At 35.3% G+C, this 27364-nt stretch overlaps 1 protein-coding gene across 2 annotated transcripts in view; it reads right to left on the bottom strand.

Annotated features, from left to right (window-relative positions):
* The window catches only part of ANO3 (anoctamin 3), a 409115-nt gene that overhangs the window by 154943 nt on the left and 226808 nt on the right, over positions 1-27364 (bottom strand). For both annotated transcript variants that reach the window (XM_063094283.1, XM_063094284.1), the window contains 3 exons: positions 25541-25735; positions 24188-24259; positions 7840-7955 (listed from right to left, as the gene is read on the bottom strand). In XM_063094283.1, the coding sequence (XP_062950353.1) occupies positions 7840-7955; positions 24188-24259; positions 25541-25735 (383 nt within the window). The remainder of the gene's footprint in view (positions 1-7839; positions 7956-24187; positions 24260-25540; positions 25736-27364) is intronic.

Genomic DNA, 27364 nt, shown 5'->3' with positions numbered 1-27364 from the left:
TGTGGTATTCTATAGGACTGTCAATGAAAAAATTTTTTAATTATGTAAGCTTTAAATATCCCCTTAGTAGAAGTAATCTACAGAGAATACATTTGAGTATACCTTTCCTGCTCACTGATTTTTATATTTTAAATACTATATAAGTAATCTTTTATGTACTTTTCTTAACACTTATTTCCTTATCAATAATTATCAATTTTAAGTGATCTAACCTTGAACGTAGATGCAAAAATTGAAACTCTGATCTCCAAATGGAAGCATTTGATATTTTTAAACAAAGAAATGAAAACAGAGACTAAGACAAAACTAAGCTTCTTATCATCTTTAAAACCATGAGAAAATAAAGACAGCAAGTTGAAAACATTTTGTTTCCCAGCTTACACTACAATGAATTTCTTACCTGTCACTTGTTAAACATTTAATGCTATGAGATATGCTTCTTTAAATTTAGATTTTTCCCTCATACTTTCTACTTTGATGTAAATTAATTGATAAAAATATCATATAAAAGTAATTTCTTAAAACATTTCAAAAACGTTTTTACAAATAATTATATTTTATATATTTTAGAATTAAAAACTATTTTAGAGTAGAATTTGTGAATAACTATTTCAATGAAATCAATAACCAAATACATTTAAAAGCAGTCTAAACTTCAGAAAAGTGGCATTTATTTTGCATGCAAGATAAATATTGATGCTTAAAAAATAACATATTTGATCACACTATTTCTTATTTTAAAAAATATATTTCCAGTATTTCGAAATAACATACATCATTCCCGATTCTAAAATTAATATATTCTTAATTGGCTTCTCTATGTATGTTTGACAAAACAGAAAATAAATATAAAATCCCTAGATTGATGCACTTTTAAACATACCACAGTCAGGATTCTGGGTTCAGCTGCATTTGGAATCCTTCATTGCTGACAACAGAGTCTCAAATGACAATCTTCTTTAAAGAACTCTTCAGCATGACAACTGAAAGTTCTCCCTCCACCGCCTGCTTTTTTCCATTAGCTAGAGTGTTACATATTGAATGCTGCACAAAGCATTTGACTGGAGGGTTTTTAGACAACTCTTTAAATGCCTGTGTCTGAATAACGATTTTTCTTTTTAAGGACAACTCATCTTTTTATAAGAACTTCTGTATTGCTTTTTATTAATTTATTTTTAGGGGGTGGTTATAGGGTGAAGTAGGGGGCTGCCCTTATGTGTCATTGGTTAAGCGTGTCTGTATGATTCACCTAACTGACATTTAGTCATATAACGTCAGTGACATTTCGAAGATTTTATTTTTAATAATCTATTATTGAATATGTTATTTGAATGTGTTGGGGAAATTAACACAAAAGGTGGGAAGTATGTTTCAGTTGAGTGATATTGGTCTGGCAGACACAACTTTCTGACTGGTGAACCAGGTAATAATACTTTTATGATAGTTGAGTGGAATTCTAGAGGATTTTCTCTATATATATTTTTTGGCTTTTTAAAGGAAATTGCCTCATTTTCTTGTTCACTGGAGAAAGGTACAATTGAAATCTTTGTGGATCCTGAAAAATCCTGCATGTGTATTAAACTTAATGCATTATATTAGCTTTGAGTTGCATAAAATGATACGACTATAATTGGAGAGCAACAGAATGAACTGTTAACTAAAAATAAATAAACAAATAAAAGTGAACACTTTTGCCTACCTCTTGTTAACTTCCATATGATGAAATGCAACAAAGGATTACATTTATTTCTAAGAAAGCCTCCACAGGGCAGCTTGTAATTGAGACTGACAAGGCACTGAAACTAAGCAGTAGCCACCTAATAGATAATGTCCTTGAATTAATCAGCATGCTTAAACATTGATTTTCCAGTAGGCTCATGAAACAGAAAATTTAACTTCACACAATAGTTTCAAACCCGTAAGTAACAAATGGTATATTACTGTAATCCCTGTGTTTAAAATACCTTTGGCACAAAATACCTATGGCACAAAAGGATTTATAAAATCATACAGGTTTCCAGGACTGGAATGCTTATCTGGAATCCTGATTTGCATTTTGCAAGAAGTCAACCACAACAATGAAACAATTAATACTACTACTAATAAATCCACAATTCTCATAAATTTTTTAATAAACCAAACAGTGCTTTATTTTGTTGACATTTTCTTCTCTGTTGAGAACAGTGATAATGCTCAGAATATTCATATTTTCATTTACTCATTTAGCGGGACGTGACAAAAAGAAGACCTGTGGAGATGAAGCACTATAAACAGCAAGGAAGGAAAAGTGTATTTTATAGTTTATCAGGATCTTAGCTCAGGAACCTCAATTCTCTTGTATTTTCTTCATTGGTGTAAAACATTAAGGAAAGCACAGTATTTGTGGTCCCTAACTTATATGATCATTTCCCAGTAGTGTGTACATGTTCCCTAACTACCTGATACTGGTCTTGTGGTTTCTATAGCCCCTTGCGCATACCTGAATTATGTACAGTGTAGTACCATGCTTGACAATGCTGGGGCCTGCGTATAATCCCTGCCTGCTGTTTACCAGCTGTATGACAACAGAAAAGTTACTTACGCATCAGATCCTCCATTTCCTCACCTGTGTAATGGGGGTAAAAATAGACCCTACAGTTTAGAGTTGTTATGAGGATAAAAGAATAGAAGTCATCAACAAAATCCCTGAAAGGTCCTTACTAAATGTTAACTGTTGTAATTATTTAATATTATCATTGTTATTAATGCTGCAACTCCCAACCCAGTGTTCCCTCTTCTACACACACAACCTGGAGGGCTTGAAGGTGGAAGATTAATGAGGTAGATTTGACTTTTAATATACTCAAATAACATCATTTCTGATCTGACTCCTCTGGCTGCCTTCATGTCTAAGCAGTTAGAGAAGTGGTTTGATGTGAGCCTATCATTGATTGAATAAATAAATATCAAGTAGAACAATTGTCTGCATCATTTAACTGATATGCTCACACATTAATTTATTGAATTTACTTTTGCATCCCATAAACGTACATAAAATTTCTGCAAACAAGTTATAGCCACTCTCATTTTAGAGGTAATGTCCTCCAGGGAGGCTTAGAAGATACAACTCCTAAGGTGAACTCTTAAGCGCTCATGGGGAAACCAATAAATTGCTTGTTTGGGAAGTTTCCTATGTATCTAGTTGCCAAGACATTAGTGTCAGTAAAGAGAAAACAACTTTGGCATCTTGTTTTGTTTCCTTGTATTGCTTATGAAATAAGACTTCATTAACAAACAGACACTTTTTTATATATACAGCATTTCATGGAACTAAAGATACCCACCCCAACAAATCCACTGCTCGCCTCATTCTACTCTCACATTTAAGCTATTTCCATGTCTTATTTCTCAGCCTTCTGCTCCAGACATATTTAGCTCTACACACAGCTATTGGCAGCTGCAGGAGCTCTTGTGGAGGTGGGGACGGGGCTGGGGTTTTTTGTTTGTTTGGTTTTCTGATTGGCAAGGGGAGTTCCCATACTGTAGTAAATTCATTTAAAAATGTTTAGTCCTCTGATTATTTATGTAATCCCGAGGAATCGGCTTTTGCCTTCTGACTGCTTTTGCTGAGGTTTGGTAATAGTAAATTTCTACAAACTCCCTATCTATTTTTACTTAGTTGTTTGCCGATACAAGAGCAAATTGCAAACAGATCAATTTAGTCCTTTTTTTTTGTAAATTTCAGTATATCAGCTCATCACATCTTAAGTTTATCTTCTTGTCATTTTATCATAATTTTGACACTGAAATATTTAGTATCTAAATAGCTAAGTCTATCAAACTTTTCATGATTAATTTTATCTTTGGTTTAGAAAGGCTATTTATAAAGGCCATTTTTTTCTATTCTGTGGTGTAAAAAATGCTAATTTTTTGTGTTGTTTTGTTTTTAATATATTCATTTTGAGTTAATTAACTCTTCAGCTCTTCAGTAATTCATTTGGTGTAAGAACTAAGGTAGGCATCTCAAAATATTTTAACCCGTTCCAAATAATTGACCAGTTATTGTTGTGAGAACATTTGCACATTTTTTGAAAGATCAAAATTTCTTTACTGATTTGAAATGTTATCCTTTATTATATCACACATATACGCATACACATTTGGGTTTAAGCAATCCATAGAAAATCTAATACTAAATCTTCTGGAAGATCTAAACTAGCAATCAGCTAATGTAGAAGAAGTCCTCATCATTTACTAGGAAAGGTTTCTTAAGGTCAAGGTAAGTAATTAAGAGGTACAAGGAAGGGAGATGCCTGTTATGATTGCAGGGAGGATAATTCCCCTCTCAGCATCAGAAAGTCTCTGAAGACAGGACCAGGATCCTTTGGTCTGCTGAAAAAGAATTCTTAATATTAGGCAAGAAGATAAATTTAAAACACTGGCCAAAAAGATTATAAATGAAGATATTTTCTGTGTGCTTCATATTTTATATAAAAACTAAATTTTTGTGATACAATTTATTATTAAGCATTGATATTATTAAACATCAAAAAAGGATTACTTCAGGTCCTAATGTTAGGATAATATTAGTATGTTCTTTAGAAACTATTTCAAAAATGCAAATAAAGCATATCATCTCAGAATTTCATTTCATGTATAATCTTGTCAATTCAAGCAGCCACTTAGGGCCAAATTTAGTCATTCATCTTGTAGTTTAAGTCATTTCAATCTCTCAGTTTCTGGAAAAATATATGCAGTAGCAAATTCAGAATATCAAGCCCTGTACATGATTTGGAGGCAAAGAGCTATTCATGCAAATGAGTAGTCACTGACGCCCACATGAAAAGTACGTTGCAGAAGGCCATTTCCTTCTGACCTTCTCCATCATATGACCAATGTATCTGGTCTTACAGAAAACCACTTCTATTACCTGTTGAGTTAAAGATGAACACCATCTGCCAATGCCAGTTGACAAAGTCAAGTTGAATGGCCTTGTGATCTAAATTTAATGAACTGCTAAAATATTCATGTCAAGATTTTCCTGGTCCATAACCTCTTTCCTGTCTGACTTGATACCCAACATCCTTTCCAAGAAGTCACTATAATTTGGAAAATAGATTTATATTACCAGTCTCGTTATTGGCAACATCTGTAGTTAATTTTGACATCCCAAGTGACAGTGGCACGAGCAAACACCTCGTTAATGCCCATTACAAAAGCCATAGATTCTGCTTCATTTGTTTGTTTCTTCTAACTTAGATTAACTGTAGATGCTCCCTGTAAACTTTCCGAATCCAAGGTCTCAGCTGGTACAGAGGACATGGCAAGCTTTGTCAGAAAGCTCTATTTGTTTCCTGTAATCCAATAATTGTCATTACCCACTATGTAGTTAACGTTAAGACTTATTTTCCCTCTTTGAGTTTGGGCTCCCTTCCTGTTGACTCTTTATACACTTCCTTTGTCATTTCTAAAATGGTCCCTTTGCAATTAAGTAACTTTTGTGGATAAATAAAATATCAGTTATAGAGCATAATATGCTCAGTGCAGACTGTAACCAATACAATTATCACAAGTGAATGATTAGGCTATGAAGCACAGATCCTCAGCCACATAATTGCATATTATAGACATATGTTTATTTGAACCAAATGAGAGTTGCTATTTCGTAGGCCACAAATGAATAAAGATTGTCAATTTTATGACACAACTTTAAAAATATGTATATCCTAACATATATATATACACATACACGCACATATAAATACATATAATTTAATGGTGGGTGTAATAAGACAGGAAAGCATACAAATTTGTAAAGCACACGGTGTCCAGATATTAGCCCAAACAATAGAAATTTAAATCATGGCTTTTTTGAGGCTTTCTGTGACAAATGTCCACAAAGAACATTTTCTAAGCAGATTATTTTGCCCTTCACTTGTCAATAAGCTTTGCTAGTCGCATAGCTAAATGGCTTTTAAACATTTTTTTGTGACTGTAATGGAACCCCTTGTTCAAATGGAATTTATGCTACACCCTAACGTATGAAATGGATAAAAATGGACATAGCTTGAAGAAGCTAGAAGAACTAATCCATATTTTAATAGTAGCCAGAAGAATAAGTCACCCAGCGACTCATGACATTGTCCCACAGTTTCAGTAGAAGTGTAATAGTAGAAAGGTATGTAAATCAGGCATATTCAGTAAGACATTAGTCTAGGATTTCTTGGATTGAATTACAGTGGTCTGTTACCATCATCATACCACCTTCTTCTTTTAATGTCAAAACCATCATATACATGCAGGTTTAACTAACTTTTTAACTTCAGTATTCTGAAGTTCAAGTCTAGTCAAAGCAAGACTTGGGAAATGGATACTATTAAGCAGAAGTGAAATGCTGGATATCATTGGTAGCATGTGGTAATTTCTAAAGAAGCAGATAATAAAGACTTTATTTAGTCCTTGTTCATTTTCTAATTATTCAAGTGTATTGTGTTTGTCTTCTAGTTGGTGCTACCAGTACCTAGAGGAGCAACATCTCAATTTCTCTTATAACTCCTACTCTCAGTTCATTTGAAGTAATGTTTTATAGACAGTAGAGACTCTCTAAACATCCATTGTGTCAATCAGACAGACTCAAGGAGGCAGATAAAGTAAATATAGGGAGATAAATCCCCAATTTGAAAAGGTAACCAAAGAATTAATGGTACAGAATAGTGAATCCCTTTGACAAAACACAAACAAATAGAAATGAAGAAATTTAGCACAATTATCCCTGCACGTATTTATTAAAGTTCAGTCTCATTTATGATAGTAATATTTAAACTCTGCCATATTTCTTCACTAACACGGTGGTGATGACTAACAAAGGGATTTGCAAAACTAATCCAAGCTAAATGAAATAAAACATAACAGATAAAGTTACATTCAAGGTTGCGATTATTAGCCATGCAGTGACAATTGAAACCTAAGCTGTTCTTTGTGTTAAGCTGCACTTAATATCCAAATTTCTTCTTACAAAGGTATTCCCACTTTAATCAACATGAAACAAACAAACAAACAAGCAAACAAACAAAATAAAAGCTGAGCATGGCCTGAGCCATGAGTTGCACTGGAAAGCATCAAAATGGGAGTATGGATCAGTTACATTTGTAATGATTAAAAAAGCTGCATCAATTTGGAACTTGGTGACGGATGGACACACTCAGACACTCTGAAGAGTCCACAAAAGCGTTTTGTTTGAGGGATGGTGGGATCGCTGGAGCCAGGAGTTTGTTAAACTGAACTCAAGTTCAATTTTTCATTCATTGGTAAACTATAATTTTAATGAGGTATTCTCAACATCCAATTTGTTATAAAAACCTGCCATACAGTCATCTTTTTCTATGCACCAGACACTTTCACATAGTTATCTCATTTTGTCTTTGAAGAATTTTGTCAAGCAGACAACACAATTTGAATTTTGTGGATAAGGAAATAAGGCTCAGTGAGTTTAATTAACCTGTTCAAGTTATTACAATTAGTAAATAGTGAAACCAGGAGTCAAATCTCAGTTAATTTGATACTAAAATCTATGTTCTCATTAAACCATCCTGACCTTCAAAAAGCATGAAAGATGAAGAAATAAATCCCTAAAGAGAATAATACTGAATAATCTTACATTTCAGATGAAATGTTTTAAAATTCTGTTTGATAATATAAATATTATGTCTACATGTAACTTATTTTGAGTTTTTAAAGATACATATTAACTTGTTTGTTCTTTTATATTCTCCAGCATAAAACCAACCATGTAGACTAATATTAAAAGGTTTTAAAAATTATGGTCTGAAAATGATTTATTGACAGTTTAGTTCACATTACCTTAGACAATTTTATCTTGGATTCAGATTTATCTTTGATAATATCATCAATGAGACGAGATCTGTCATAAGTAGCATGTTCCGAATCATCCATGTAATTCTTATCTTTTCCTAGGGCTAGAAAAAAGAAAGTTACATCAATATTTTATCTTTCTTCTCCTTTTTTAATGTACTAATATTTTTATTTTTATGCTCTCCAAAGGTTTAGTCAACATATATACTGGAAAATACATAAAAGTGTGTGGCATAATTTTCACATAATCCATCCATCCAATAAATAAGCACAAAAAGTAATCACATGAAAGCTTGCCTGTTATTATTTTAATGCTGACACTGATAGTGACTTTCATAATAATGCATCTGAGCTACTTCATGTATGTAGAGCTAGGGCTGGGTCTGGAGCTCGCAGACCCTTCAAGCCTGTTCACAAACCCTTCACATGCAGATCTATGGGCTAGGTAACCAGCAAAAAGGTCCTTGGAGCCTTGGTTGAAGAAGAAATAGCCTTTATCCAGCACACAAATATAGTCTTTATTAATATTCTTTATTCACGCACAGCTAGGCAGTACAAAGAGAAACTCAGAAACTCAACTGCTACTGGCAACATCCAAAGAAAAACTGAGGAGCTTCCAGCAGAGTAAACATGCTCTATTTTTAGATGCGAGCTCTGCAGGCCAGCTTCTGCTTCACAAACTAAAGAACACACAATAGCAATAACTAAAAAGATACATGGGTGCACATGTGCACTAACTCCACCGATACACAACTTTTTTACAAGAAATGTGCTGCTCGACCTCCAACCAGACATGAGCCAAGGAAGCCTGACTAAATTATCCTATTTTCCCCACAATGTACTTAAGCTTTTTGAAAATAAAATTAAAACCATAAAAATATTAAACACATCACCTGTTTTGAACATGAAGTTAGAGATATTTATAAGAATTGAATAGATTACTGAGCATTTATTTGCTTAATTAAAAAACTGCATTGATTTTAAGAATTTGCTTTCTTAAAAGTTGTAAGATTTTATAAATGTGATTTTGCCTGAGAGTTGTAAGAAGTCTGAGAAGCCATAGAAGATATGCTATTAAACGTCATAAGAAAGATTAAAAAAATCAGAGGATTGAAACAGCTGCCAAAAAAGGAGAGATAACATTGAAAAATGGTAGGTATTATTGGAATAATGAAAAAGGATAAGAGAATATAATATCCATTAAATATAAAGATGCATGTGAATAATGAAAAAGCTATAATAAGTGTATAAGAATATAAAATAGAAAATCTTTTTTTTGTTTATTTATTTATCTGTTTTACTTCTCAATATACATTGCAGTTGATTTTTATGCCCCTTTACCCTACCCTTTCCCCCTTTCCTCTGCCCCCCCCAACATCATGTCTGTTCACTTGACTTAAATAGTTCAAGGAATATTTGTGGTTATTCTGTCTTCTCCCCCAACCCTTGATTTGTTTGTGTGTTTATGTATTTATTTATTTTTAGCTCCCACAAATAAGTGAGAATATGTGGTATTTCTCTTTCTGTGCCTGACTCGTTTCACTTAATATAATTTTCTGCAGTGGATGTATGACGAGTAACTATTGACACACTTCACAAAATTCATATTCTATGTGATACAAATTTTGTTATATATTTAGGCTTTTCAATGAAATCAAAATGTCTTTAAGAGAGTTTTTTTTACTGAATGTGTTGATACCTATCAAACATGAATTTTGACATGAACAACTAAACATACTGCTTTCAAAAGTTCCATCAATTGCTAATTGTAGAGAAGAAAAACAATTTTGTTTAGAACACATGCATTAATTTATTTTATTAATAATCCTCAAAATCTGCTATAACATGTTATGAGCAGCTAATAGTATCATGTTATCATGTTCTTAGCAGTGGTATGAACTAAGATTGTACAGGTTATATTATGTCTGAGGATGCAGTTAGTAGCTAGTTATGTTAAAATGCTCTAAGCGTTTAGTGATTATACCTAGATGTAATAATATTAGTTAACACTGACTGATGGTTAATATTTGATGACTACAAACTATGAGCCAGAAACTCTGCATGTGTTCTTTCCTTTCATCTGGTTAACAACTCTAGTAAATGGGTTTGATTTTTACCTGCATTTAATAATAAGGCATATGGAAATTAGGTAACATGCCAAAGTCACTAAAGTAGTAAGAGGTGCATCTAAAATTGAAACACATCTGGATCTGTTGTAAAGATGATATTTGTGAATATAGTATAATGACTCTCCTAGTTTTAGGTAAATTGCATTTATTTATTCAATAATTATTTATTAAACACCTATGATATGTAAGATATATTTTAAGAGTTAAAAATATAGCAGCAAACACAAACTTGTCTTCACAGAACATTCAAGCAGGAAAAGAAAAGCAAATTTTAAAAAATTAAGAAAAATATTAAGTATATCTTATGGTTTGTGCATTGGAGAAAAATACAGTGGGAAGGAAATTGCTGGTGTTGAAGGCAGGTGTGTGTGTGTGTGTGTGTGTGTGTGTGTGTGTGTGTGTGTGTTATTTTAGTAAAGAGAATAGTAATAACATTTAAGCAAAGACCTGAAGAGGTGAGGCAGTGAGTCACACATGTAAACTGGAGGAAAAATGAAAGAAAAGAAAATGAAAGGTGTAAAATATGAATTTGCCATAAGCAAGAGAGAAACTAAAATTTTGAAGTCAATTTGTTCGAGTAGCTACCATAATACTACCAGTTTGTAGGACATAAATAAGGTGCTTAGTGTTTGTGGGGAAAATAGGATAATTTAGTCAGGCTCCTTCGGCTCAGTTCTGGTTGGGGGATCCAGCAGCACAGTCTTAATTCTTTGTAAACAAGTTGTGTGTGGGTGGAGTTAGTGCACATGTGTGCCAATGTATCTTTTTAGTTATTGCTATTGTGTGTTCTGCAGTTTGTGAAGCAGAAGCTGGCTGGCAGAGCTCACATCTAAAAATAGAGCATGTTTACTCTGCTGGCAGCTGCTCAGTTTTTCTTTGGACTTTGCTGGTAGCAGTTGAGTTTCTGAGTTTCTCTGTGGACTGCTTGGCTCATAGTGTTGTGTGTGCTGAATAAAGGGTATTCCTACTTCAACCAAGGCTCCAAGGACTTTTTTGCTGGTTACCTAGCTCATAGATCTGTGTGTAAAGGGTTTGTGAACGGGCTTGTGTGGTCTGTGAGCTCCTGACCCCAGCCCTAGCTCTACAGTGTTTCTATTTCTCTTCCCTTCCCTCTTTCCCAGCCCTCTCCCACTACATATTGTCTCCCCCTTTTTCCCTCTCCATTTTTTTTCCTTTCTTTTCATAGCACAGAGCAAAAAATAAATCCTTATGTGGTTTTACAGGAATAGATAAATTAAATATACTATGGGGAGTGTTCACTAGCCTGTAGGTCACAGATGTCACTTCTCATCCCAAATCTGCCACTTCCTTGCCATGTAATTTCCTTCCCCTGAGTTTTTTTTCTTCATCTGTAAGAGAGGTTTTTCAAAAAAAAACCCCAAAGCAGTCTCTAACCTCCAAAAAGTATTTAATTACTAATTTAATGTTTACAAACTATAAAATGACAATTTACATTAATTAATGTATTTCATGGAATATAAGAAATTAAACTACAGAAATTTTCACTCATTTAAATTACTATTTCACTCACAATTTAATTTGGGGGGCAGAGTTTCTGTTTAGTTTTGTTTTACTTTTTTCTTTTATTTTCTTTTGCTTTAACTCCTGTAACACAAATATTCCTGGAACACAAACATCCTTATATCATCATCTTGGAGCTTACTCTGTTTTGAAAGATTTGCCAAACACTGCCATACAGCCCCAACTTGGACTGTTCTTTTTTTTTTCTCTAAATTCCATCACATTTATGGGCTTTCCGGTTTTCTGCCTTTTTTCTCCTCTTTCATTTCTCTTCTTCCTTTTTTTTTTGTCTCCCTTAATTTTTCTGAAATTTGACAAAATTTTTCTAGAGTTTACAGTCTATCTCTCTATCATATGTTTTTTTAATTTACTACAGAGTCTAGCACAGCTTGGTCCTTAGAAGATGCATTTACCAAAAAATTAAAGTAAAGAAAAGAAAAAAATGCAATTGTTATTACGGAAAATTTTGATCCTGAATGATACAATTTAAAATTTTGTTTCATTGTTGGGCATGCAAGTATGTTTACATTTCTTATTGTCATTTGTCTTGCAATTATGCAGAAGGATTCCTGTATTTATCTAATAAAAACTTTCTTTAACATGTTTAATTGATACAGTAATTAAACATACTTATGGAGGACAATCTGATGTTTTGATATGTATATGTTGTATAATTATCGGGTTATTTTCGCTATGAACAAAATTGCAAATTTCTAACATAGTAATGTAACCCTTCTTCTACAATTTTATAAAAAGACTGCTCTACATAGAATCTAGAAATCATTACTCACACTGGTTTAATAAACATATTTCCTGAATACAAAAAGGCCTTAAGGTAGTTTTTTTTTAAAAAAAAAAAAAAAAAAAAAAAGTCTTGCTTTTTTTCTCACTAACTTTGTATACAATACTCCTTATGACTAGTGTTTCTATAAAAATGAGCAGCTAATGATTATTTAATGATTACTATGTGTCAGGAGCCCTTCATTCATTAAATAAATACATTGAATTCTGCAGTGTACCAGGGACTATTCTAACTGGGATACAGTAGAAAGCACAATGGACAAAAATCCCTATTCTCTAGAACTTGACAGTGATGGAGTTAAGAAAAGAACAAATATAACCCATGTATTAGAAAGTGATGTGGTTAATGAAGAAAAACTAAAGAGAGGAGGGAGAAAAGGAATATAAAGGGTAGAAAAGGAATTAGCAATTTTAAACAAGGTGATCAAGTATGGCCTCTCTGGGGTACGGTTGGAGCAAAGATGCCAAAGGTGATAAGTGCTCTGTGGGAGGGCACTGAGGGCGAGGGGTACAGCACGTGCAAAGGCCCAGAGGTGCAAGTGTGCCTTCCTTGTCTGTTCATAGACAAGAAGATTAATGTGGCTAGAGATGCAATTTCATGCTAGAGTGGTAATGCAGGGAGGGATCAGAGAGGGCCTGAGGCTGTTAAAAAGTTTTGGTTTTTATTGAGTTAAACAGCCACTGGATGAATTTGAGCAGAAGAGTGACATCATTTCTCTTAAATTTTAACAAAATCAGTCTGGCTGCTGAGAAGAGAATAAGCTGAAGGGGCTAAAGGGTGGAGGAAAAGATAATGACTAGTTAGGAGGTACTGCAAAAATCAGGGAGAGAGGACATAGTTTGGATTAAGGTGATAGGGAAGTTAAGAAATAGTCAAACTGAAGCTGTATGTTTAAGAGAAAATAACAATGCAATTGGATGTGGCATATGAAAGACAGAAGTCAACAATATCAATATTTATAGCCTGGGCAATGAGACGGGTGCCATTTTTCACGTATTATGTTATTAAGCCCTTAAAAATGAAAGTTACTATCCTCTATTTACCAATGACGAAATTTTAGCAATAACCTGAAATCTCACATTTGGTGTGTGGCAGAATCAGAGCACATCTAATCTGGCTCTAAACCTTACATTCCCAGCCACTATGAAACACTGACTGGGAGAAAATAGATTGTTGAGCAGCTCTATGGAGAGATGATTTTGGAAATGTTGAAGCAACAGAATGTTCACAAAAGAAAAAAAGAACCTGCGTTCTAAAAAATCTTAATATATTTTTTTAAGTAAAAAAGGTCAAAAACTCTGTAAATATTGTTGAAATGGACAACAATGGAGATAAATATTAAAATCTCAATAGATAAAGATTATAAAGAGACAAGTAATAAAAGGTGAGACGAATTTAGTAAAAACATATTTATTTTATATACAGTTTAATATCCTCTGTGACCAAGAATTAAAAATAAATGGGACTTTTTCATGCCAGTACATAAATTATTTCTTTGCATCTTTCATTTTTAATAAAAATACTAATTGCTATCAAGATGCTAGGGAAACTGTTGAAGTCACCCTTTCTCTGTACCAATATAAACCAGTAAAACTTTTGGAACAAAATTTGTCATTTTTTTTCAAGAACACAACTAGAGATTGATCCTAACCTCATAATCTAAAAGAAAGAAAATCTATGTTCACAAAAATGTTCCTCCAAGCCTATGCATAATAAAACATAGTAACAATTGCCATCTTAATAAATAGCAACTCCATTCTTCTAGTTACACAGGCCAAAAAACCTAGGAGTGATCTTGACTCCTGATTTTCTCTAATAAACAATGTCTGCTCCTTAAGTCAATTCTGTTGGCTTGTCATGAGGAATCATTTTCCCTGTTTCCCACTTTCTTTACTCTTTAGCACATATCAACATATCACTATCTAACCCGCAGTAGGTTTTTATTTATTTGTCTTCATTTAGTATTTGTTTCCCTCACTAACTTACTTGTGAGCCAGGGTTTGGGTTTTTTGTTTGTTTGTTTGTTTGCTTTGTTGTTGCTGCTGTTTTATGTTTTTCACTTTTATTGTCTTTGTTTTGTTCACTGTTTATCACTAACATCTAGAACAGGGTCTGATATGTAGTTGACGTACAATAAATGTCTGTTGAATGACTAAATGAGTCTAAATGCCCAGCAAATCCTGCCTAATCTAGCTTCAAATTATATCTAGAAGCTGAAGCTGACCGTTATCAACACCTGATTATAGCTTGTTAGCCCAAGACACTGCCATCTCTCGAGAAGAAGTTGTTAGAGTCTCCTGACTGATCTCCTGTTTCTGTCTTATGCCCCTACCACATGGCAGCCAGAGGGGCCTTTTTGGACCTTGAGAGAATTATATTAAGTGAAACAAGTCAGGCACAGAAGGAGAAATACCACATGTTCTCACTTATTGGTGGGAGCTAAAAATAAATAAATAAATTCACACACACACACACACACACACACACACACACACACACACACACACACACACACACACACACACACACACACACACACACACACCGGGTGGGGAGGAAGACATAACAACTACAATTCCTTGAAGTTATATGACAAGCAAACAGAAAGGACATTGTTGGGTGGGAGGGGGGAGAGGGAGGAGGGAGGGAAGTTTCGTTAATGGGCCGCAATAATCAACCACATTGTATATCGACAAAATAAAATTTAAAAAAATAAATAAAAATAAAAAATAAAATCTAGGTGAAGTCATGTTAAACCTCTATTCAAACCCTTCAATAGTTTTGCAGCTATAGGGGAAGCCATAACCCACAGCATGACCTCCTGGGTTCCTTACTACTACTCCCCATCCATCTCTTACAACTCGGCCAACCCAGTTGTGCTGAGCTCCTTGATGATAAGTATGCTCTCAATGTGAGGCTTTTGCAATTTCTCCTCTCTCTGCCAAGATTTCTCAATCCGTTTCAGTCATGGTTTTGTTCATTTGTCATCTCATCAGAGAATCTCTCCTTGGCCACTTTCTAACGTAGAATCTCCCACAGTTCTCTGTCTTTTTGCAAGGCTTTATTCTTTTTTATTTCTTTTTCAGCACCTGACATCAAATAATAGCACACCACATATAAAACATATATGCTATATGTACATTAGCACCTGGATTTAATTATAGCATAGATATATAACATATACATGCTATATATACATGTGTATGTATATGTAAATGTGTATATGTCTATACAAATATATACATACAAATAACTAACCATATATATGGTTTTATATGCATATAAATGTGTGTGTGTTTATATATGAGATACAGAGAGAGAGACAGACAGATGATTATATCTGTCTCCTCTTACCATAAGTGCCATTAGTACTGTGGCTGTTTTGTTCATTATCACATTCCAATAACTAGTTCATTGTTTAGCACATTGTAAGCTCTTAATAATTTGTAAATAAATTGATGAATAAATATTATACTTATATGTGGGAAAATTTTGCATCCATTAAATTGCTAATTTTGCAGATTGGCAACATGTAGAAGTGCTTAAAATGTAACATTAAATAAAAAAGATGTTTTTATGCTATTTTCATACATTTTATTTTAAATATGCTTTTCCTCCTGAAAGCAATTTTGTAAAACTGCATAAACTTAAGGACAAAGAATGGAAAACTATAGTATGAAGAAAACATAAAATAGTTTATTTATTTTGGCTGTAAAGTGGTATTTTCCACCCCACCGCCCACCCTGACCTTTTTCTGTTATTCTTGCCAGAAGGTTGTTTGTTTCATAAGTAGCAGAATTTTAAAAACTTTTCCGAGTTGATATTAATGCCGATCGGCATCTGCGAGCAACAGCGAAGAGAACCATATTGCATTTCGATTACTAAAGCTAACCCCTCTCCATTAGCGGGATCCTCTGAAATACCAGTAAAACCTTACAATGTGTTTTGGTTCTTACTGAGCACACAGATCCTTATTTGTATGACATCCACCCCATGTGGTGATGAGACATTTCTTTCACACATGCCCAAAGCATCAAATAAATCTCAAATTAAAAAAATATATATTGTTTAAGCAATAACACTAAATTGCAATACCAAATATGTATCGTATTTCCTCTTTTTAAGATGCCTTTCCCCCATATTTTAGCATTTCTGAAAATGAGAAGTGGTAAGCAGTCCATGTATTTAATTAACATAACAACCCATTTTTCCTAAAAGCTCTCATTAATCTGATGATGCATATTACAGTTGATAGTGTCTTAAAATCTAGACAGTTGGAAAATGAAGAAAAATTGACTTTCAAAAAACAAAAACACACAACTTTCTGGAAGAGGTGATAAGAGGATAATTTGGATTGTGACAAATAGAACTCTTGCTGCTTGATAGTAGCAGAACAACAAGAAGACATCCACCCCAGAATTTGGGGTTCTCAAAACTTAAGAAAATTATTTCATGTCTTGAAGCAGGGAGGCTGATACAGTGGAAAGAGAACCAAAATAATGGTTAGTGTTATGAAGAAAAATAAATCAAGATTAGGGGACAGACAGTGAAACTGGTATGAATCTGGTTTATCTCAGAGTAGGGCCTTGGGGTAAGAACAAGCTTATTATAAACAAGGAGGTGGAGTTGGCCGCAGCACTGTAAGTAGAAGGAAGCACTAGGAAGTGGCCTAGAGAGGCCAGACCCAGATTCTGTAAGGTCTCTGAAGGCCACAGTAAGTTTATGTTTTAAATATAATGGGAAACCCTAGACGGATTGGAGCAGAGAAGAGATTGAATTTTCCTTTTATTAAAGCTTACCTTAATTGCTTTGTGGAAAATAGACTATAAGGAGGAAAGAATTTGAGCAGGGAGACCAGTTAGGAAGTTATTGCACCATTCTACCAAGAGAAGGTGGCAGACAGGACCAAGGTACAGAGTAAATGTGGTGGGCAGTGGGCCAGATTATGAATGTACTTTGAAAACTGAGCCAAGAGGACTTATTGAATATGTTCAATAAACAATTGAGAAAATTAACAATGACCATGAGGCTGTCACAGCTATAAAGTATTATGCTATTTCAGTGCAGTTCCCTTATTTCTGTAATCCTTAATAGGTGGGAAACAGTAGAAAGTTCTGTCTTATACCGTCTTAATACGAAATGCTTTTGGGAAAAAATAATGGAAGTTAGTGTGTTACAGGAAGGAGTCACCAATGAGACACAGTTACTCAGAGAGAAGGAAAAGTCAGATAATTTATTGCCAGCAGGCTTCAGGTGAACTTGTGTTCCAAATTCTGAGCCTAAAATGTAAGAAGAACTAGCCTTAAATACTCTTCTTGGGTAGGTAAGCAGCAAACATTTCTATTGGCTCTTCTTCCTGTTTTTAGGCAGAGTCCCACATATCAGGGGTCTTAAGCAAGTGGTTATTGTGGGTAAGGGGCTTATCACAGATGGCTCAACCATTTTACAGCTGGGCACAACAACAGGAAGTGTGGTCAAGGAGCGAGACTGTTTTCAAACAGGGGGTACACGGTTTTGAGTAAGGGTCTTTATCACACCTGGGTGCAAGGGCAGGAAGTGTGGTTACTTGAGGAGGGGTCTGCTTTAGAGAGCAACTCTCTCTCTCTCTCATCTACTCAGGAAAGAGCTAGCAGTCTGTGTTTTTTTGCTAACACAAGAACGAGCTTATGACCACAGAGCTAGAGTGCAGAAATGAATTTAGCTGCTTAACCCTTACTACATTCCAGATAAAACTTACATATAGGCAAATATTAACTAACACAATTAAATCAAAGGTAAAAACTAGGATTTAAAGAAAGGGAAGGACAAGGAATCTAGCCATCACAAGTGGAGATTATCTAATATTATAGAATGAAACCAAAATCACCATGTACTCATTTGACCATAACTGTTTTACAAGTTAAAACCAATGAATACTCCCCCAAGCTAAACTATTAAGAAGGCAGCCAAATGCTTTAACACTCTAATATGAACCACTTCCTGAGGGAGTCATTTCCTAACATTAGCTCAATGTTGATTTCACAACAAGATTAGGTAGATGCATGCTTTGATTGGTCAGACTAGAAATATGCTGGTGTTAATGAGACCTATATATTTCATTTCTAAGTTTTCTGATTTTACTGCAGTATGGGCATGGGCAGAATCAAGCATGGGTTGTTTGTTAATGTGCATTTCTTTGTTCTTGTCATTTTCCAGGACACTGAGAAGAAAAAAGTGTGGGCAATAATTGCAGGGCTTCCAAGATTAATGCATAAGATTATTGCCACATCAAGATTTCAAATTCATTATTACATGGATCAATACCTTCTGGAATGATTTTGTGTGAGTGTGTCTGTGCATGTGTGGCTGGAGGGACAGGGTGGAATGGTGCCCTGGCTTTATGAGTTGCTCTATGAAAAGCAGAAGTAAAGGCTAGAGAGGTAAAAATAAATAAATAAATAAATAAAAACAACAAAAATTCAAAACCTCACAACTTGATTAGCTCTCTTTAGCCAATAATTTCCTAAATATATATTACCTTGCAATTTTATCCTCTTTTGCTTCAAGCCTGATACTTATTAATACCTTGCAAAACTAGTGCTAAAGGGACATGACTAGCCACTTTTCACTTTAAAGGCCTCTGTGCCTGTTGCAGTGGTTTTTATTCTGGAAGGTGTTGCTGAGGAAATGCAGTCACTCAGAGAGATGGAGAATTCAGATGATTTATTATGTCAGCAGGCCTCAGGGGAGCTAGTGTTCCAAAATCCTGAGCCCAGAATGCAAGGGGAATGAGACTTAAATACTTTTCTTGAGCACAGCAAGCATTTCTATTGGCTCTTTTGCTTGTATCCAGGCAGAGTCCCCTAAATTGGGAGTCTTTTAACAGGTGGGCAAAGCTGGGTTACTGTGGTTATGCAGAAAGGGGCATTGGATAAGCATCTTCACAGAGATGGGGGATATGATTGTGGGGGTTACTGCAATGCCAGTGGGGGGAAAATAGGATAATTCAGCCAGGCTTCCTTGGCTCAGGTCTGGTTGGGCGTGGAGCAGCACATTTCTTTGTAAACAAGTTGTGTGTGAGTGGAGTTAGTGTGCATGTGCACCCATGTATCTGTCTATTTAACTGCTATCTGTGTGCTCTTCAGTTTGTGAAGCAGAAGCTGGTGGGCAGAGCTCATGTCTAAAAATAGCACTTTTACTCTGCTGACAGCTGTGCAGTTTTTTCCTTGGACTTTGCCGGTAGCAGTTGAGTTTCTGAGTTTCTCTTTGGACTGCCTAGCTCCTAGATGTGTGTGTGCTGAATAAAAACTATTCTTTCTTTACCTACCACTCCAAGGACCTCTTTGCTGTTACCTAGCTCATAGACCTGCATGTGAAGGGTTTGTGAATGGGCTCAAGGGGTCTGTGAGCTCCAGACCCTAGCTCTAGCTCTACAGCCAGCTAGAAAGCAAGCCAATCTCTTGTCTACTCAGGAAACTGCTGGCAGGCTGTGGTTTTAGCTAAGTCTCCTACTCACACAGGAAGACTAAAGGCTGACAAGCCAATCACAAAGTCACAGAGCTCAGAAACTGCATTTAGCTTTCCGTGATGTTAACTTGTAACATAACTTTAATCATTTCTTACAAACAAGCATATTCCAACTGGTGAACTAAAATAAGGGTTAAAATAAGGAAAGGACAAGGAATTCAGCCACTTCATTTTGAGAAAAGGCTCGGGATTAGGACTTTCCAGGTTGGAATCTCAGTTCCCCACTGGCTAGCTGTGTGACATTTGGCAAGTTATTTTATCTCTTGGTGAATATGTTTCTTCATCTGTAAAACGGGGTTGATGGCAATGTCTAACACAAAGGATTGTTATGAGAATTAAGTGAGAGAAGACAGGTAAAGTGTCAAATAATAAGAAAAAGTTCAGTAAACTATTTTTTTTCCACTATGCCATAAGAATTACATTTTGATAGTAATAGAAACAGCTGTTTAGTGATAGATCTCTGGTTCCAGCAGAATTTAGTGTAAAAGATAAGCTTAGTGAGTGTGGGGAAAATAGAATAGTCAGGCTCCACCACCTCAGTTCCAGTTGGGGGTCGTGGAGCACATTTCTTGTAAACAAGTTGTGTGTGGGTGGAGTTAGTGCACATGTGCACCCATGTATCTTTTTAGTTTGTTGCTATTGTGTGTTCTGCAGTTTGTGAAGCAGGCTAGCTGGCAGAGAGCTCACATCTAAAAATAGAGCATGTTTACTCTACAGGCAGTTGCTCAGTTTTTCCTTGGACTTTGCCATAGCAGTTGCGTTTCTGAGATTCGCTTCGAATTGCGTAGCTCCTAGAGGTGTGTGTGCTGGATAAAGACTATTCTTTCTTCAACCAAGGCTCCAAGAACTTTTTCCTCTTACCTAGCTTGTAGGCTAGTGTGTAAAGGATTTGTGAATGGGCTTGACGGTTCTGTGAACTCCAGACCCAGCCCTAAAACAATGAACAAATATTTGTTTAACACCTACAATGTGTAAGGAGCTGTGATGAAGCTGTGCCTCTTCATTTAATTTGAAAATCCTGCAAAGAATGAATCACTAACCCCAATTTACAAATGAAATCACTGACAATCAGATAGGATAAGTAATATGCCATAGTCATACAGCTAATATAAGAATGGAGATTTGATCAACGTCCAGCTGAGAAAACAGCTATTCATCCATGTTGTACACATCCTGCTAGGCAATCCTACTGAAAACTTCCTGCTCTGAATCAATAGAACCATGATGTTTTTTTCCTTTAGCTCTCATTTTAAACAATGAGAAATATCAATCCTCAAGAAACACTGACCACATGCAGTTAATGCTGCCTCAGCATTAATATTCTCATGGGACAGCTCAAAGTAGTTCACTTTAAAAAAGAAAAGCCAGCCATTAATCAGATGCATTAATCAGGTATCAGATCCAGTTGGTACTTGGAAATCTCATTGAGTAACAAATCCAGTGCTAGAAACTACTACTCTGCACTCTAAAAGCAAAATTAGTTAATATAACTGCTTTGCATTTAAAAGAGAGCATGCATTACTAAAATTATTTATTCACTGGCTTTATTTATTTATTCTCTTGGTATATTTGATATCATTTTGCTTGACCTCTTCTGAATGATGATAAAAAGTATCCATATTAAAGATATACATCTGTCTTTAAAAGAGTATTTCCCAGCCAGGTGTTACATCCAGATGGATTCCTGGGAGTCAACTAGAGATTCATCCTCACCTGCAGTATAAAGGCAAACACCTCATCATTTGTTTGTGTTTTAACATTTTCAGAGCTGTGATGTTTCTCTACTTTGAGTGAATTATAGCTTGATGCTGGGGGATGCTAAAATATTGAGTATGAGGTACAATTTTTGGAGAGATATAAGTACAGTTCGGGTGGGTCAAAAATTATTGAGACACACCAAAATGATGTGGATAGAAATGTGGAGTTAGAGCATCCAATTATATTAAGCATTTTGAGAAATTTCTTTTCATATTTCAAATGGTAAGCTGTCAAAAATAAGATGCATGAAGTTGAATACAAAGATTTGCATGAATAGAGTGCTAAACTGTTAACTGTTACTAATTTGGGACAGTAGTTAGTGAAAGGTGCTGTGCAAATTTTACCATCTCTATGGATATTTTGGACAAGGAAAACTTCAGGTTTACTTTTTGGTTTTGGTTTCTTATGAGGAAATAATGGGACAATAGCAATCTCCTTGAGAATTACTTACTATAGGAAAGACCTTTGTACTCTGATTGAGTGTATTTGTTCTGATGAAATGTTCTTTTTAATGTTGTGCATGAAATGAACCTGCTGGTGGCTGTCTTCCTTTAATTAAACTTACTAAGCCAGCACTGTTTCTGTGCCACACACATGAAAAATAGCATTATAAGAAGCATGACTAATTTGCAGTCATTCAGAATGCTATTACAAATTACACAGCTCATGGCTTTAAAAATTATGAAAGTACCTGAACAATGTCGACAGAGAGAAATCTTAGTCCATAAATTCTTTTGTGTGTGTGCAGATGTTTCTATTTATTTAAGAAAAGGTGACAAGCACCACTTTTATAATAGAAGATACAATACAGAAAAACTTTATAGGTGATGAATATTTTGCCACTGAAAACACAGGAACAGATTTTGTCTAGTAGGACCTACTTGTCTTAATAAAATACTTAATCAATTATAGAGAATTCCAAACTTCCAATCTCCAAATTAACTTGTTTATTGAAACATAATTGATTGTACATATCTGTGAGATACAGTGTTGAATATTAATACCTGTGTGTAATATACGATGCTCAAATCAGGAAAATTAGTAAATTCAACATTACGCAATCTAATCATATTTTATGGCCCTTTACCAATTTCTTGCTAATCCCCTTCTCCGCCTTTCCCACCTCTGCTGGCTTCAGTTCTGTTCTCTCCTTTTGAAAGTTCAAGGAATTATTGTGCTTGTTGTATCTTTCGTTCTTTTTTGTTTTTTACTGTATTTGTTTATTTCTTTAGTTCCCACTTATGAGTGAAGACATGGTATTTCTCTTTCTGTGCCTGGCTTATTTCACTTAACATAATTTTCTTTTTCATCCATGTTGCTACAAATGACAGTATTTCATTCTTTTCTATGGCAGAGTAGCATTCCATTGTGTAAATACACCACATTTTCCTTATCCAGTCATCAATTGATGGACATTTAGGTTGATTCCAAACCTTGGCTATTGTACATAAAGCTGAAATAAACATGGGAGAAATTCTTAATCCTGGCCACACTTAACATTTACCTGGGGAGTGGTTAGAAAAGTATGGATACCAATTCAACTTCCTAGATCAATTAAAACTGATTTCTGGAACTGGGGCCCAGGGAGCTTTAAAAGCTCTCAGGTGATTCAAATGTGTAACCATAGCTGAGAACCCCTGACTTAGGCAATGCAGCCCAGACATGGATGTGTTTACTACTGAGCCTTCAGGGCTTAATTTCTGCAAGTTATAAATAAATTCACTCTAAGGCTGCAAAATAAGTGTTTGGGCAGATTAGTGTCACTCTTTGATTAATTTTGGCTCTATTTTATGTCTATTTAATGCATGACCATGAAAAGTCCGAGTTCAAAAGTATTGCTAAGGGGCAAGGACAGCAAACTACAGATTTAAATGTAAATCGTGCTCAGTTGAAGCAAATTTCATGTAATAACATCAAAAGGCAAAAGAAGAGATTGAGTGAACTTGTCACTGTTGTAAGAAAAATAAATAAAATTTATTTTATCTGCTAATGGAGAGTCAGGATAAATTCTTTCAGTATCACTATCATTCCAAATTCTGAGTGCCAAAATTTGATGAATCTAAAAATAGTACTATAAACGTACTTATTCCTAGGTAATTGAAAGAAATTTCCAGAAAACTAACAGCAAAACTTGCTATTTTTGTTGTTGATGTTGTTGTTGTTATGGGATTGTTGTGTATTGTAATTCCTCTTCCATTATTTGAATTTCAAACTGTATAATAAATACTTTAGTAATTTTTTAAAAAGTTTAACTGACATATTGTACTTATACATACTTACGGGATACAATCTGATCTTTTGATTCATATATGTCATATAATAATCAGGTCATGGTAGTTAATGTTTCAGTCACCTCATGCATTTATCATTTCTTAGTGGAAAAGACATTCAAAAGCCTCTCCTCTAGCTATAATGTAATATATGCAAAACTTAACTATTAAGTATAGTCACCCTATTACTGTGCAATAGAATAGCAAACCTAGAATATTATACTCACCCATTGAGTTAAAGACCAAACATGAACTCTCGTTTTCTTAAAAAAAAAGTATTCTAGGTTGAAGACCACAGCCTACCTTTGGAGACAGGGAAAGGAGGAAGAAAATATTGGAAATAAACTCACCCAAGCAAAAATCGCTGAGGTCAGCAAAAGAACATGTGAGTACAGAGTCTTTTTTATTTTCTTCACTGTTAACTAGAAAAAAAAAAAAGACACTTTTTAGTTTTAGGAAATGAAAACATAACTACAGAAAAATAACAGTTGTGACTGATGTCCAAATGATGGCCAAACATGAAAAAAATATTTTAAGTTAATGAGTTGAAATTACTTAAAATTTCACTTTCAGTAAGGGAAATAAACATCTATATTAGGTTTTAATATCATCATCCTCTTGAACAATTAGCCACTTTTCTTATTGGACATGGCTGTAAGCTATTTATAATATGTAGTGATTTCACAATATTATTAAAAAGAGAATTTGGTATTTTCAAGTTATCAAGAGGAAGAAGAAACTCCAAGGAATCATAAGGGAAAATATTCTCAGAAGAAAAAAGCTAGAGAAGTATGGGAAAATTAAAAACACTCCCCATTCGTGCTCGCTTCGGCAGCACATATACTAAAAACACTCCCCATCCACTAAATGACAGCGAGTATGGTTGTATTTTGACTTCTGACTTTTGAGAAAAGGGGTTGTCTAAAAGCATTATGGTGTATTTCAGATGGGCAGATTTGTGTAGAAGAGTGCCAAAGGACAGCCACAGCGTTTCTTTAATGTGGCATCTAGCACATATGTCCCTAAATTCCTGCCTCTGCGTGCCAACATTTGGTTGCCAACACTTGTTTAACCACGTTTATGCAACTAGATCTTCACTGATTTATAGTTAATATTAATTAAAGTCTTTGGCCTTTCCTTTTAGGAAATTGTTTTTTTACTGCTGACATATTTTGCTCCAATACTGGTTGTAAGGTCTCACCCAGAACGGTATTCATCAACAAAAGGGGTGCAACCAGTGGCCAAATGAGCCAGTGATTCATGCAGCTGAGCCTGTCTTCCATGCAAGGAGCAAGTTTGAGGTCCAGACTCACATGAGATCAGCCATCTTCAAGACAAGGAAGGAATGAAAACACATCTGGTCAAGAAATGGCCTTTGGGCTGGCCCCGTGGCTCAGTTGGGAGAGTGTGGCACTGGTAGCACTGAGGATGTGGGTTCAGATCCTATATGGGGATGGCTGGTGCACTCACTGGCTGAGCATGGTGCAGACAACACCGTGCCGAGGGTTGTGATCCCCTTACCGGTCAAAAAAAAAAAAAAAAAAAGGCCTTTTTCCTGACTGGCACAGGGTACTGGTCTCCTTCCTATACCTGCCTCCTTCCTGAAGAGCTCTATAAATACTAGTAAAACGGACAAAAGAAGGTAGGAATATTTTGAAAGCACTCTTTACAAGTTGAACAAGAAAATGAAACCTGCTGCTCACCTTGCTCTACTTTGTCGGCAGAGATTAAGGTCACAGAGGTGGGAGGCTGAGATTCACTCTCAATCGACTGGAACAGCGAGGTAGATTGGCTTAAACTCTTTGAGTATGCGTAGCTGTGGACAAGGCAAGGCAGAGATCTCCGAGACGGTTTTAATGACGTTTCTTTCGTTATCTCACTCTTGCTTATATTCATACCTGCAAATCCAAAATGGTGAGTTTTAGCAATAAAAAATAATCAGCAGAAGTCAACAAATAATTTTAATTCTTGTGATGGCTCTTTCAGGAACGTATTCTTGAAAAGGACCACCTACATATGAGAACTAATTGAGTTAGTTTCATTTATACTTTGTCAGAAAAAGTGTTCGAGTGTTTAGTTATTTTAGAAATAAACAGCTTCTCTTCCAGTCTGAATTTCCACTATTTCTTTAAAGGTTCTGTGAAAAAAAGAAATGGATATTTAATTTCATGTGTGGAATTATGAGAACTATAATTTGGACTGTCTTGGACAAACCTAACCATTTAGGTTTTCAAGCAGCAAATAAATTAAATAAACAAACAAACAAACAAATAAATAATAAATAAGTAAGTAAGTAAGTAAATAAGTAAATAAATAAGACCTAATGCATATGCCTACACATTCAAATTACTATTACTAAATGGATCCCTTATTTCTATAACCTACACTCTCTTAAGACAAGCATAATGTCTAACAGTGATCTAGACTCTAGAAAGAGATAGCACAAAAACTGGCCAGCAAGCAGTGGTCAAGAGAGAGCATTCCTGTGCTCCCTGTAAGAGTCCCTCCCCTCATGCACAGGGGAATGCCCCTCAACAGCTCCCTAAAGAGAAGTCCCCATACACCATGTGCTCCAGCCAAGAATGACCCCACTCCCTTGTACCCACCCATCTTCTTTCCTATCATGTCAATCCCAGGTCAGTCTTCATTTCCAGAACCCTAATCCCCAAATGTCTCTGGATACTGACATTTCTCACAGCATCTCCCATCCAGACTCTTTTGCTATGTCACTGGGAATTCATGTCAAATGTCAGAAAACTCACTCGGTATTCTGTAGAAAGTCCAATTTCCCCCATAATATTACCCAAGTTGGCACAGCCCCAGATCCCCTGCCAATGACCTTGCTTCCCTTGCAGCCGTCTCCATTGGAGGCTCTTTTCTTTCCCGGAGCCTCACATAAACCTAGCTTGAGGTGGAGTAGATATTCTTGTTCCTAAATTTCTGTTTCACCTCGTTTATCCCTCTTCTCTCAAGGCAAAACAAAACAACACACACAAAAAAACCCAGTCTTCAAATTTCTGTCATTAAACTATTCTGCTTCTTTTCCTTGTTGCTGTCAAGTTTATTTACCATTTCCATGTTATTTCTCATCATTTCTTAGAAAGTTAGCTTCTAAGTCACTGCTCTTCTAGCTTATTTTCTGCTCACCACTAACTCTCATCCATACTATATATTTTACTTATTGAGTTTGTTTATTTCTGAATACCTCCTGAGGACACAGGCTGCATGATGGCACTGACTTTTATTCTGTTTTGTTTACTGCATTGTATTTAGTATTTAAAACAGTGCTTTCGGGCTGACTGGTTAGCTCACTCAGTAGAGTGTGGTGCTGATAATACCATGGTCAAGGGTTAGAGCCCCGTATTGGACAAAAGCCAAAAAAATAAAAAAATAAAACAGTGTTTGGCTCCTGGTAGGCCCTCGGGAAATATTTGTTGAGTGAATGGATATCTGAATGGGAGTTGGCTGACCATGCCTGGGACACTGTGCAATCCTTAAGGGCAGGACTGTGTTATCTTCTTCATAGC

This window comes from Cynocephalus volans, chromosome 4 (genome assembly GCF_027409185.1).
Source record: "Cynocephalus volans isolate mCynVol1 chromosome 4, mCynVol1.pri, whole genome shotgun sequence".
NCBI classification, from domain to species: Eukaryota; Metazoa; Chordata; class Mammalia; order Dermoptera; family Cynocephalidae; genus Cynocephalus; species Cynocephalus volans.
Note: the sequence above shows the minus strand (reverse complement) of the source record. Positions and strands in the feature narration are given on the sequence as shown.